This window comes from Ambystoma mexicanum, chromosome 11, assembly GCF_040938575.1.
Source record: "Ambystoma mexicanum isolate Mex_15411 chromosome 11, UKY_AmexF1_1, whole genome shotgun sequence".
NCBI lineage: Eukaryota > Metazoa > Chordata > Amphibia > Caudata > Ambystomatidae > Ambystoma > Ambystoma mexicanum.
This window is the reverse complement of record NC_090934.1, coordinates 453984447-453998965: the sequence shown is the minus strand read 5'-3', so window position 1 is coordinate 453998965 and position 14519 is coordinate 453984447. Positions and strand designations below refer to the sequence as shown.

General features: G+C 45.3%; 1 protein-coding gene across 1 annotated transcript in view; it reads left to right on the top strand.

The window, feature by feature from the left end:
* The first annotated feature begins 1504 nt into the window (after window positions 1-1504).
* Window positions 1505-14519, top strand: part of LOC138503508 (astacin-like metalloendopeptidase) — a 151002-nt gene continuing 137987 nt past the window's right edge. Inside the window, exons 1-2 of the mRNA XM_069623294.1 lie at window positions 1505-1592; window positions 1983-2010. Of these exons, the coding sequence (XP_069479395.1) occupies window positions 1524-1592; window positions 1983-2010 (97 nt within the window). The 5' untranslated portion in view covers window positions 1505-1523. The remainder of the gene's footprint in view (window positions 1593-1982; window positions 2011-14519) is intronic.

Below are 14519 nucleotides of genomic sequence, written 5' to 3'. Positions count from 1 at the left end.
GGAGTCGGACATGGAATGGGCTATTATAACAAGGCAGGGCTCTCTCTCCGCCTTTCAAGTACAATGGGTTAGTCAGATGCCCAACTAACCAGCAGGTCATTTGAAATCAAATTTGGATAGTTTAAGGCATTCACCCTCCAAAATAATTCCTTTTACGAACGACCTACGGTTTGTTTTGTGTACTGGGACGAAGAAGTATGACATTGGTGCGTGCTCATGTGCACAGGATGTAGCGTGACTGTTTATGGCCCTGGGCTTCTCTAGCGATGGCACAAAGAGGTGCAGCGAGAGGAAGTGCTGGCTTGTCAACATGGTACTCCAGGAAGACTGTGCAGGTGGTCGATGTGATTATTCTGCACCCGCTAGATTGCGCCCTCCCTCTCTTTTATCCGCCAGGGACCGGTGTGCTGCTTAGGCAGTATTTTTCTTTTCCCACATACCATTTTGATCAGCAGGTAGTGAATGTGTTGCAGTAGGTTGGAGCACATTGCATTGGATTGAGCAGGGGCTCAACGTTTTGGGTCATTGGAAGGGAGATGTCTTGATGATTTATGTTAGGGTCCTTGGTTCATGGCGGAACAGTGAGGTGTCAGGCCAGGGGCTTTTAGAGCAATCCTCAATGGTCCCTGCAAGCGGAGAGTGGGTCTAGGGGTCTGGTCGATGTAAGGGCTCCCATATTTCATTAAGGCCCATCCTGGAGCGTGGGGGGCGATGGCCACAGACATTCCCCCACTCTCTGTTATGTAATGATAACGTAATTGATGATGTAATGATGATGCAATTGATGACATACCTGTCTGATGATGCAATTTATGAATGGCCTTGTCGCATTTTGGTAATGTAAGATATATTATAAATGTGACCTATGCCTTCCAACAATGAACATTGTGTCACTCACTGGCCCTGTTGCCTAAATCGCCCAAGAGCCACTCAGTTGGTGCTGTCTACTGTTTAAATAGTGTTTAGTGTTATTGTAATATTCACATCTACACATATTGTTCTGATTTTGAACCTCCATGAGTGTTCTAATTTCAAGATTTGAAAATCCGACAATGCCTAAGCAAACGATGAAAACTTCACAGAAGTGTGTTCTTTACAGGTACGTGCAGACAAGGGTGCTCCCTTCTGCCATATGAACAAGGCCTCCTGCTGCCGCCTAGAAGGCACATTACTGTTCCTGCATAAACAAGGTTAGTGCGTTCGACCTCCTGACCATTGAGCCCTCTGCCGCCAACGGCACCCCCTGCTGCCTCGTAGACGTAATGCTTGCATCATTTGCTCCCTTGAGCGAGACTTTCCAGCTGACGAGAGCCCTGACCCAAAATACTAATTGGTGTCGCTTTCGGCCGGAATCTCCACTCTGACATCTTTCAGCCGTCGGCACTTCTCGTTGTAGTCGTGACTTTCTGTCTCTTTGTTTGGGTGGACGGTCACTGGACAGAATGGGCCCACCCTCTTCCCTCCGAAAATATAAAGGGGCGAGCGAACTCAATGCATTAACAAAACACACACATCTTTCAACCATGGAGCTGGGGACGGGACTCGTGGCCTTCGCCTGCCTGCTGGGCTGTGCCTTGGCCATTCCGCTATCGGTGAGTGTCTGGGCTGCTTAACCGTTTCACCTTTCTTCTGACAATGTTATCCCGCCTGCGGCCTTCTTGCCAACACTTGCGCCGTCTCTCGGGTCTGGAGCGGGACGAAGATGAATGATATAATATGATGAAGCATTTATAAAGAGCGCCTGGGCACAAGTGTTTCTAGGCGCGACAAGACAAGGAGGGGAAAACAGGGGAGGACAAAATAACGATCTTTCTAACTAGGCCTTGTGTTATTCATATCGCGCAAGTGCGGGAAATGGGGACCTGCAGTTAAGTACGCAATGCAAGCGTGTGGGGGAGGGGGTGTTTTCTTCCGGTGTGCCACCTTCATATCTCTCTGTAAGGTTTAGAAATAACACCGGCTGTTCTGTGTTTCTTTTACAGGTCACCGAGACAGCCAGCAACACAACAGGTTTGTGCGACGTTTTTGTTATTATACACGGCTATCGTTAGGTTGCGGCCATGCTGGATTTGCCTGCATCATGACTCCAAGTACGAATTTCTGCATGTATGTGCTCATGTGATTCTTTCGGATACTCAGGTGTGTGCAGCTGGCTTTAGCTTTTGCAAGTGGCACCTGTGGTTGCGGGCAGCTGAAGCCACCTTTAGCTAATGGGACTTGGGGAGCGCAATGCAAAGCTTCGCTGCTCCCATTGTATAATATGTCTCACTCACGCCCCATCACGCACATCCTCACACGCGCACCACCCCTGCCTGTCTCCATCTCTCTTCTTCTCATTCCCCCACTCAGCATCTTTTTCTCTTCATTTGCCTAGCATTTCTTTCCTTCTTTCCTTGTTTATTTCTTTCCCCGCCCTTACCCCTCTTCAGTTACTCTCCCTTCCTAGTCCTATTTTTTCACTTTTCTTTCTTTGCTCTCTCATGTACTCTTTCTGCTACTGTCCCTCTCTCTCCCCTTCCTTCCTGTTCCTGTTTCTGTCTTATTTTTTATTTTCATAATTCTTTCCCCAACGCTTACAATCGGCGCATACACTGTACAATTATCACTATGAAGCACTAGTGGCGTACCTATATGTTGACATTAAGTATGCTCATAGTAGGGTTAAAATAGTAAAAGTGTTGCATCAAGTTAGCATACATCCTAAAAGTTAACTCATGTTTAACAGTTGCAAAAACTTACAATTCACTCAGCGAGAAACTCCACTCTTTAAGTCAAGCAGACATTGCTCCAGCACAGCTCCGCTTTAAATAATAGCCAGTCAAAAAGAGCAATTTTAACACAAGAGATATCACTCATATCCAGGTTTTAAATGATAGTAAACAACAGTCTCTTTAACAGATGAAATATCATTTACAGTCTCCTACTAAAGGGGGAAAGGAGCAGGGCCGGCCTTAGGGCAGGGCGGGCCGGGCGCCCACCCCGGCACCGTTAGCCCCCCCGCCACCAGCTTAGGGGAGTCTTTCAAGTGCTCTCCAAAACTGGTGTGGTGGGAGAAGGCAAAAGCATCAGCACCCTATTGAGATGATTACCTCCCCAATCCGACGAGGGAGCAAGGCCGTTTCCATTAGAATAGGGCGCTCATGCGTTAGCATGGGAGCCCTATTCCAGTGATTAACTCCCTGCTGAGGCTCAGGAGCAGGGAGTTTTAAAGAAATGAGACCCCTCTCCCCTTCATTGAACAGGGGAGCACGGGGTAGGCAGACACATTTTTCTTAAACCACCAAGGGTGCTGCCGCCGCTAAGGCCGACCCTGGAAAGGAGGCAACTGCTCCCTTTCTTCTTTAGCAATGGTTGCCGGAATCTCATATTGCTCTTTAGAATTGTTTACAGTTTTCAGTTTCTGGCTATACATCCCAGTGGCAGCGGGTACATTTTTTGATTGGAGTGGTGTAAATATTTCCCCCAAAAATGCCAGAGCGACTAAGTGAAGCGATGAAGTGAAAACCATTCAAGAGGTGTTGAGTGGGATTCCTCCCCCACACCTGAGAATTTTTTTATATAATGGCTTCAAATTGTGCATTTTAGAGCACATTTTTTTAAATGAAAAACTGGCTAAAAAGCCAAACAGTTTGCAATTTGTTTTGTAGGGTAACTCATTCAAAAATCCAATAGATGCAAGTCACTGACAGTGCACAGGAACATTTCCCCAACACATTTTCATGATGTCTTTGCCCACAATATATGCCAGTATAAAAACATTTTCAACCTGGCTGTTCCCATACATTTCCATGCTGGCTGCACCAATATATGTCAGTATTCCCATATAAGAACATACTCCTATTTGCTTTGCACATAATGCCAGTAATGATAGTATAAGAAAACATGCCCATGCTTGTTCTGCCAGTATATGCTGTATCCCACATAAGAACATAATCCAGTTGGTTTTACTGTTAAGAATTCCATGCCACAGTATAAAACCATGTGCAAACTGGCTGCATCAACACGCCAGTCTAGCCACTTAATAACACATATCATGCTTGCTTTATCAAAGTTGCCCAATACAAATGATCATGTCACAGTAAGAAATGGCTAGACTGCTTGCACCAAAATGCCAGTCTAGCCAAGTAATAATACTCATGCTTTTTTTTTATCAAAGATGCCCAATACAAAATGCCATGCTACAGTTAGAAATTGATAGACTGGCTGCATGAAAATGTCAGTTTAGCTACAAAATAAAACTTATCATGCATGCTTTTTTATAGATGCCCAGTAGAAAATGACATGCCACCCCGTAGCCCCTCAGCACCTCGCACACACACAATCAATGTGAATCATGGTATATTCTACTGGATCATCTATGCCCAGTAGAAACATGCTGTGCCTGCCACCTGATGCCCACAGTGCCTCAAAAGAGGAGCTGACTGGCCAGTGGAGAGGGATGTTGTGGAACAATGGCATTTGCATATTTGCATAACCCCCCGACCCTGCACCTGTCATAAACAGCTGAAGCCCACCACAAACACATTCACACAACATAGACTTGCTCATGTAGAGACACACCCATCATCATCCAGTTACTCATTGTAATGGGTTATTTATAACTCGCTTACAACCCAGAGGTTGCTAAGCGTGGACCCGGGGATTGAGCCTGTGTTGCCCCTCATCGTCTTGCTTTCAAGACGAGTACATTGCCACTGAGCTATCCACCCGAGACTGATTCCACACAACACAAGCATGCACGCATGCACAAACATTTAAATTAATGTACCTTCTGACCCAGTCCTGAAGATTCCTCCCAGGGCTCTAGCTCCCATGTAGGACGAACAGGAAAGCAAAGCAAAGAGTGCTTCCTGGTTGCTGCACATGAGCAAGGGCCAGAGCGCTGATGATGAAGAGCCCCACTCCGTTTGTATGTGCGGCGAGGTGCAGGAGCACCCCCTCACACATGGAAACATGCAGTTCCACAGCCAGCATTAGGGTGACCCACCTTTGTTTGAAGCATAAACCATACTTGGAGCCCCGCCTACACTTTTAGAAGCCACGTTCCCTTTGCAGGCCCCTTTTATAGATTTGAAATCTATAGTGCAATCGCAATGGGAGTGAAAGAAACATGCTTGTATTTTTTTAACATACTAAATTAGTTTTTAAAAGCAATCTACATTATTGAAATAAAAATGAATTAAGTAAGGCTGAAAATTACATTTCACTAAATTATATAAATTATATTACATATATTTTGACGGTAAGACAGTTAGGCAGGTTCATTGTTCTCTGATCTCTGCTGCCATCTTTGTGTGATCTGTAGGTGGCAGGTACAAAACCCGGCAAGGCCAGCCCAGACTTTCATGAGATCGATAAATGAGTACCAACTTCAGGGGCCAGATTACAGAAACATTGCACTGGTGCAAGTGCAAAGTTGCAGAGTAGTAGTAGCACTAGGGAAAATTTTGTCCGGGTGCAAAAATGCAGTGAAAATGCATCTTTTTTGCACAAGGACAATTTTAGCCCTGGTGTTTTTAATAAGCCAAACTTTACTTGTGGTGCAATGGTTTTCTAATGTTTCCCTGTGTTTTTAAAAATAGGTCAAACGTTGCCCTAGTGCTAATTCTGGCAACTTTGCGCTTGCACCAGTGCACAGTTTCTGTAATCTGGCCCCAGATGGATGATATTGTATGTGCATGTTCTATGAAAAGTGCTTTAGTGAAAGCGCAATAATACATAACCCATTTCCTAGCTAGCAACTTATAAACTGTGAATAATAATGGTGCAACTCTCAGTTGCTGTTGATTAGCTTTATAGATCTGCAGAGAAGAGACTACATTCCAAGAAAGCCTAAAGCATTGAGAAGTGGTCCCATAACGTGGCTGACATCTCTCACCACGCACTGGCTGTTCATTTAACTTCGGTTTGCATTCTGGGACTTGTAGATTAGCTTTTCGTAAATGTTTGTACCACAAATCAAATTCATATTGATATTGGACTAAAAGCAAACCCTGTCCACTTGTCGGCTTCTTTCCCTTCACTGCCTCCTTTACATGGTGGTTGTGAAGCAGAAATGTATTTTAATGAGCGTTGTTTGCTTTTTGCATTATTGAAAAAAGGCATCCACCACATTGTCTTGCATATCTGTAAATACAATGTGCAGCTCTGAAGAAGAAAAACACAGTGGTTTTGCTTTCCAACAAGCAGACATCTTTGTAAATTGCTTTACATATAAAGCGGGCCTTTTATTTCACAAATGAATCAAATAGCTTGGGAGACCTGGTGTCTGCATATGGGCTGTGAAACATAACAGCCCCAACGTTACTGCTTTGCATGAAGAGTTGGAGCTTTGCGCATGAAAAGGTCACTTAAGGTAAACTTCCCAAATTACCAAATTTTACATTAGTTAATGTCTACTGGGCGGCCTTTATCTAACAGAGCTGTAAATCATAGCTCGAAGGAACACTGCAGAAAGCCCTTTCAGCTCTGGCTGACACACCTTAAAACCCCAGTCGCTTGCACAGGCTTATGTGCCTTCAAACTCTGAATGCCATCTCAGGACACAGATAAAATCCAGGCGTATTGTCTGTTAACCGGATAACCAGACAAAGCTCTCAAAATATGGGGTGTCTGAAATGAACCCGAGAAGGTGGCAACCCTAACCAGCATCCCCAAAGGGCCATTCAAGGTTGTAGAAAAAAAATGCCCCCGTCTTTGCATGGCCTATTGGACATGTGTGATTGGGGACCAGAACTGTCGGAAACCGGGTTTCCCTTTGACAGTTGAAGCGAGCCCATGAGTGCTCCTTCAGCTGCAAAAAATAGCTGAGGGAGCACTCATTGTTTTCACTGGCTGGCTCCTTGGCTCCTCCATAATGGGCGAGGGTGCCTGTGGGTCAGCGCATACTCACCCATTATGGACAAGCAGCCACTGGCATATCCTCAATTAATGCATGCCCAAGGTCAGTTTGGCTGGAGATGAAGTACTGTTGACTATGAAGTCATTTACATGAACAGCACTGTTGGTAATGCAGTGATTTTGAGTACATTAAGGGATCCAGAGACACGCCTTACTGTGGAAGGCTACAGGGGTAGATCAGTAGGTTGAGGACCTGTTGCTGAGATACATTATATATTTAAAAGTGTCTGTGAATCTTATGACTTTTTGCAATTCCGTATAAACAAACAAGTACTATGAAGTGTCCAAGGGATGGGTTGGTTTGGTTGCTTGCTTATATTTACTGCCCGGGTGGGTGTATACTGCCCCAGTAGTGAAAATCAAATGCTGGCACCCATGAGCACACAGTGTAGTTTCCTAATAACTGCTGTCAGCACAATAGAAGCATTTATTTGTGATTAAGCAGTTTGAAAAGCATAGAACATATTTTGCAATGTAACGCGATAAAACACAAAGGAAGGGAAACAAACATCACAGGATATTTGCGTTATAGTCAAACAAAAAAACAAAGCACAGTTTAAAGAAAACTAGTGGATGTAAGTTTCAGATGCAAGTTTCAGTTTGGAAATGTCTTTTTAGTTTTTTCTGTGAAAGTATAAGCTGCACATTTGGAAAACAATGGCGTGCCCAGCATGTACGACGCCTACTCCTAGCAGTGATGGCCCCCACCCCAGTGATATTCCTAGCCTATTGATTCCAGAAAGAATGTGGGCGAAGCAAAGCGCCGGCAAACGCGCGAATGACAGCTGTGCAAATGAGCACCTTTATGACTATTGAAAAGAGTTCTCTGCCAGAGAGGAGGGGGGCACATGTCAACAATTAGGGGGGCAATGCAGCCGCCCTCTCGTCGGGTGCCTCTGTCAAGCACACACAGACATAGTGCCCTGCACATGGGACAAAAATAGTCCCTGGCACATAAAAAAAGAGGTCCTCAGTGCAGAAAAGTGACTCTCAAACCTCATCCATGAATTGCACCAATTCAGGACTTTACAGAAAATGCTACATATGGAGGGATAACGGTGTTTGTTGCATGCAATGTTTTGTGAAAAACACTTGAGAAAACCAGTGATGGCAACACACATGTCTAGCCTTAGTACCATGCTACCCTTTCCAGGGCTGCAATAAAAGTGAGGGGCTGCTACCTGCAGCTTTGGACCATTCCTGCCAATCACTTATGTATTTTCCTCTATAGAAAGTACTCAGTGTGCTTCCCCCATTGTGTGACATGTACTGAAATGTCACCTGCAAATGTGGATGGAACAGGGCTTTTAAAACAATGTAAGTCAAGAAATGGAGCCAGGGGACGAATCAGAATGGCATTATGGAATGTTGCCATCTCTCAGTGTAACATAAAGAAGAAAAGAAACTCCTAAAGCATGAGCTCGGCATTCAAATGAAAGCAAACGATTAAGATGAAATACTCACCTAATCTTTTGGCTTTACAATATTAATAAATGGAGACCCTCAGATCACAATGTATTCATATTGTAAAGCCAACATAACATAATTCCTCCTTTCCACCCAGGACGTCAAAAGAAAATGGCCATGTATTCTCTCTAATGGAGATCGTTACGCCTGGATTTGCATGTTAACCCGTACACGTGTTTAAAAGAGAAAGACAACAAGCGCACCATGAGTGCAGTGTGACTGCCAGAGCCAGGGGGGCACCCTCACAGCAGCCAATAGTCAGAGAGGGGGAGGCAGGGTCAGATAAAGAAAGGCAACGTTAAGAGGCGGGTGGATAATTATAGGAACACGAAGTATGACAGAGCTGGGTAGTTTTAATGTAGGGCCTGATAAAGGGGCAAGTAAGTGCTGGTGGCCTTTCTGTGATGTTTGGGCTAGCTGCAGAGTGCAGACGTGTTCAGTACCAGGAAGAAAAACCGAGCCTCCTCACACTTCCTTTTTTATGTACCCACAGCCAGAATGTAAAACAACGCCATGCAATCATTACGCTCAGATCTTTCCCAAATAATGCTGAGGGCCCGATGACACATCTCATTGAAAAATGCTTTGTAAATCCTGCTCCTGACCCGTGTTTTCTTCATGCTGCAATGCCGTCACATTCATGCAGCATTTTCAAACCACATGAACAAATGTCATTGCAGTGAAACACATGAAAAGTGTCCTGTATTCAAAGTGCAATTTGAGTCTTTCAGACACTCATCAAAATGAGGCACAACGTTTTAATATTCAACACACAGTGACAGAGAAGCAACTTTCAGAATGCTATTACCCAGGCCGAGCATGCACTCAGAGTGAGCCGATCGTGCTGCTCCATGTTGAGATTGTAAAATGGCGAAAGGGCCGACACTCAGAGCTTGGGTGACTGGGCTTCGGCTCACAAAAACAAAACCTGAAACTTATGTTATTTGGCAGCTCTCCACAAGCTAGCCCAGTCGGTTGAGTGCCTGCTGTTTAGATATATGTGCAGCCTGACATTTTCAGGCACACATCCCAACGCAACTTCTTGTCTTTTCTCTATTGACAATAAAATGAGCGTGCCGAGTAAAGTCAATGATGACACCTGTTACCTAGTATGTATCAAAGGTGCATTCCTGTGTTCAAAATGAGCTATTTAAAACACGTGTTATTGTAATGCACACTCGGTGATGCTGTCAACAGTGGCATGGTGAGGTGCAGTGCTGCTTGATGTCCTGCAGTGCACAATCTTCGTTCATGCACATTACAGCAAGGTCGAGTAGTGTACATTTGCTCGCGGGGGGAGGGGGGGGCGCTGGCCACGAACACGAACGCGTCTGAAATCGTTACGTATCTTTTCCAGAGGAAGGAGAAGGTCGGGACTTTGGAGAAACACGTACACAACGCAGGGGTAAGAAACGGAAGGGTAAACATGTCACCAGTAATCAGTAACCAGCTCTAATCATAAATTATAGATAATCTGTAAGGTACCTGGTGAGTTTCTTTTTCTGGTAGTTAACAGAGAGCGGCAAGGGACTCGGGAACAGGAATTAGTTTAGCACAACGTAACGCTATGCGTATAACTCAGGGTGTTACTCAGCACTGCAAACACATATAGTACCCAACCAGATTACCATCAGGGAGCAGCCAGGCCGTAGGTATAGCAGAGCCTCGGCCACTTGTAAAATTAAGTCGGGTGGAACATGACATGATATGGCATTTATAAAGCGCCTATATACAAGTGTTTCAAGGCGCAAAACACTGCATGTATCCCTGGCCTGACAATTTCCTGTTCCTGAAACAAGGCACTAACTGCGTTGCAGTCAAGGCTCCAAATTCCTTAGAAAGGGGAAGAGGAACACAGGCAGCAGAGCGGCTACAAACAATGGGCTGCCACTGGCTACATCATTCGTTTGTTCCTTGTACTTGCTTTCTCTGTTCAACTTCCTATGTTCTCCTTCATTGATTCCCATGTCTCGTTCTTACATAGTCACGCTGTTTTCTGCTCTACTCCTTAATTTCCTTCTTCACGGCTCCCCTTGCCTCAGTTTCTGGGCGCCTTCAATTCCCATTTTCCTGCATATCATCTTGTCCGCCTTTTCCCGCCATGGTGTCCCATACCTCTCCCTCTTTGATTGCTCCTGCCTGTCAGCCTTCTATGGATGAATACGTCCTACTTCATCCTTTCATTCCCCAATGTTCTCCATCCTCTTGTGTAACCACGCTAGTTACACCTCCTCTTTGTTCTGTTGCATTGTGTTGTTCATTTTTTCAACCCTTCTTTACCTTCTATAGCCCTTCCGATGGGTCACTCTGTCTCTCGCTCTTCTCTCTTTTACCCCTTTCTCTGTCACCTCCTCTGCCCCTCAACTGTTTGCTGTAAGAATATAATCATGCATGGCCTTTAAACTGGAGCATGTGCGAGGTAGGGCATGCAATAGAAGCAGTTGGACATCCTGGTGAATTGATACCCATATTTAATAAAGTTACAGGTGTCAAATGGTTCTTGAATCAAGGACCCTGTCTGAATATATTTGCTCAGTGGGCCTGCACTAATCATACGGAAAAATCATGCAGCTGTGTGTGAACAAAACATAAACCTATGCCTTTCAGCGCAGTGACACTAGGGATCAAATCCTTGACAGAGTAAAAATTTCCTTCAACATGAGGCCCATACCCAATAGACCATCATGTTTGTGGCAACCGTCAGCATAACTGCATATGCCTACGGATTGCATACTCTCATCAAGGACCTATAGTGTTCTCTTGCAGATACAGTGTTACTCGGAATCTCACGAGTCACACCAATTGCACATCCTTGCCATCAGCCCCCTTTTCCATGTCCACTGCTTCTTTGCCAGGATGTCAGTCTGGGGCCAGCTCGTCCCGGCTAGCTCATGCCATCTATTTTGAGCCTGCCAGTACGGCCTGTCACAACTAGGACACTTCCAGAATGGCCTCCCTGGGCCGAGACCCATATCAAACAAAATAGCAACAACAGACGTCACAATTCAATTCGAAGAGAATATGTGACCGATGCTTTCCGGTCACTCAGTCTGGGTCCTTTGCTGGCGCTGCCAGTCTGCAACCACTTGCCCCCCAGACCACACCCCACACAACTCCCTTCTCAGTTCCCTGTTCTCGATAATGTACCAGGGGTCCTCCGAACCTCCTAATAAATAATTACCACAGGTAGTCCAAAAAGGAGCACACACCGGGCAAGACGTAACACTGTTTATTACAGCTGGATGAGCACAAATCAAACAGAAGAGTTGACCAGAATGGAAGGATGACAGCGTACAAACTGCCATATAGTGAACATCATTTTTATTCACGAAATACAATGTTTATACTGTTTGGAACTGTTGCACCTCAAGTTTGTGTTTTACAGTTCCCACGAACACTATTGGCTGAGTTATGTCATTCCCTTATAACTAAACATATGTTAGTGAAATATGATTGGAGCAAATAGTTCTGCCCCCGCTTGGTTCATTTCCTCTCACATTGCTTTCACACTATTCCCACAAAGCAAACCGTTTGCAATAAGTAAGAAACATTTATGCTCACCTCTGGTTCTTGATTTACCTGCCATTGGTCAGCATCAAAGCGAATGGAACACAAGACACCCTGAACTAGTGGGAAGTGAGACCATTCACACTCCACCTGCAAGATAGCAACCTTTATAAACATTGTAATTTACTCTGTGAGGGCTAGTTACTTCGCAGGGACATCCAAACTTACTGTCTGATTGGTTATTCGAGGCATACAGCTCCAGTCCACCTCCCCGTTCCCATGCCCACTAGCTAATGGGCAATTAAGACAGTGGTGGTGTTGTGTGTATGAATCATGCCAGCTTCCCCAGCTTGGGTTAGCAACCATGAGAATGGTTTGCCGGCCTTTATCACGTCACCCAGTTCTATCTCAGTGACTCTGGTCTGCTGTAAATGAGCAGATTGGGTCCAGCTTCCCCATCCCTTGGCTGCAGTTCACAGGACATACGTATGATTCAGGCCTTCAGGACAAAACCCAACCGTGAGTCCTCTGCAGTGTGTGTTTACCTGTTGTTTCCCTTCCCTCATGACGGTATCTGCAAGGGCCCTCATGTCATTGCTATAAAAAGAGGATCCCTCTCTAGGTTGAATGCAGAGAGAGAGGGAGAGTGTGAGTGAGTGTAAAAGGGAGAGTGAGAGAGACAGATAATTACGGATCTGCGTGATTTTACCATCGCGGAATGGTCCGCGTCGGAAATGTCCGCATGGGAAATGCACGCAACACAGAAATGTTCGTACATTTCCCATGCAGACATCCATTAAAATCACACAGATTCAAACTCACACACACACACTCCCCCACTCACACCCCCAACACACCCCCACCACACCCCCACCCCCTTACTTACCTTCCCTTCAGACACACTGTGTCTCTGCAGTGCCCGTTCCCTTTCACTTCCGTGATCGGAAACTGGCACCGCAGGGTCCTTTTCTTTTCATTTTTTTCTTCTTTTTTTAAAAACTTTGGGTGAGCTGCAGGGGTGTCGCCCGCAACACCCCACTCACTATACTATACAATATAGTGGGTGGGGGATCCGGGGGACACCCCCCGCAGCCCCTGGCTTTTTTTTTGTACTGGCCCCACCGAAACACCTAAACACATACCACGAGAAGTTTGAACTTTTGGTAGGTAGAACTTTTGGTGGTGTGTGTTTTAGGTCTTTTGGTGGGGTCTGTAATTTTTATTCTGACTTTTCGTCCGAAACCGATAATTACAGCCCCCAGAGTTCTGTCGTTTTCTCCACACTAGGAGGTGTCTCTGCTTGCCCCCTTTACTCCCTCAGTTGGTAGGTGTGCCCCCCTGTCTGGAGCTGAATCAGCACCTTCATTACATTCCCCCCTTCATTCGATCTTTTGATCAATACTTCCTTCCCCATCATTTCCCAACATTGTTCCTTGGGCATCCATAACCTAGTTACTCTGCTCATATGCTTCCTTCCTGTTTGTATCCTTCGAGTGTGTCTCCAATTATCGAACAATCCTGCCCATCTGAGGAGCAGGCTACCCAAAAAACACCATAATCTTCTATATTTGGTGGGGGTGCTATGAAAACCACATGTACTCCGTCCTCTACCGCACTCATCCTGGGATGCTGTTCTTTAAGTTCATTACTTTCCTCGACACTGGCCAACCCAGACCACAACAAGCATCACGGCGAGCACTGAGACAATTATTTTGAAAACAGTGCCCAGCCATCCCGGTACCAAGGCAAAAAGTGAGTCGAGCCAATTGCTTGGTGTGGTGTCATGCGTTTCTTTCACCATCTTTTCATGTGGGGTATGTATCTCTCCGATGCTCTCCGGTCACTCAGTCTGGGTCCTTTGCTGGCACTGCCAGTCTGCAACCACTTGCCCCCAGACCACACCCCACACAACTTCCTTCTCAGTTCCCTGTTCTCGATAATGTACCAGGGGTCCTCCGAACCTCCTAATAAATAATTACCACAGGTAGTCCAAAAAGGAGCACACACCGGGCAAGACGTAATACTGTTTATTACAGCTGGATGAGCACAAATCAAACAGAAGAGTTGACCAGAATGGAAGGATGACGGCGTACAAACTGCCATATAATGAACATCATTTTTATTCACGAAATACAATGTTTATACTGTTAGGAACTGTTGCACTTCAAGCTTTGTGTTTTACAGTTCCCAAGAACACTATTGGCTGAGTTACGTCATTCCCTTATAACTAAACATATGTTAGTGAAATATGATTGGAGCAAATAGTTCTGCCCTCGCTTGGTTCATTTCCTCCCACATTGCTTTCACACTATTCCCGCAAAGCAAACCGTTTGCAATAAGTAAGAAACATTTATGCTCACCTCTGGTTCTTGATTTACCTGCCATTGGTCAGCATCACAGTGAATGGAACACAAGACACCCTAAACTAGTGGGAAGGGAGACATTCACACTCCACCTGCAAGATAGCAACCTTTATAAACATTGTAATTTACTCTGTGAGGGCTAGTTACTTCACAGGGACATCCAAACTTACTGTCTGATTGGTTATTCGAGGCATACAGCTCCAGTCCACCTCCCCGTTCCCATGCCCACTAGCTAATGGGCAATTAAGACAGTGGTGGTGTTGTGTGTATGAATCACGCCAG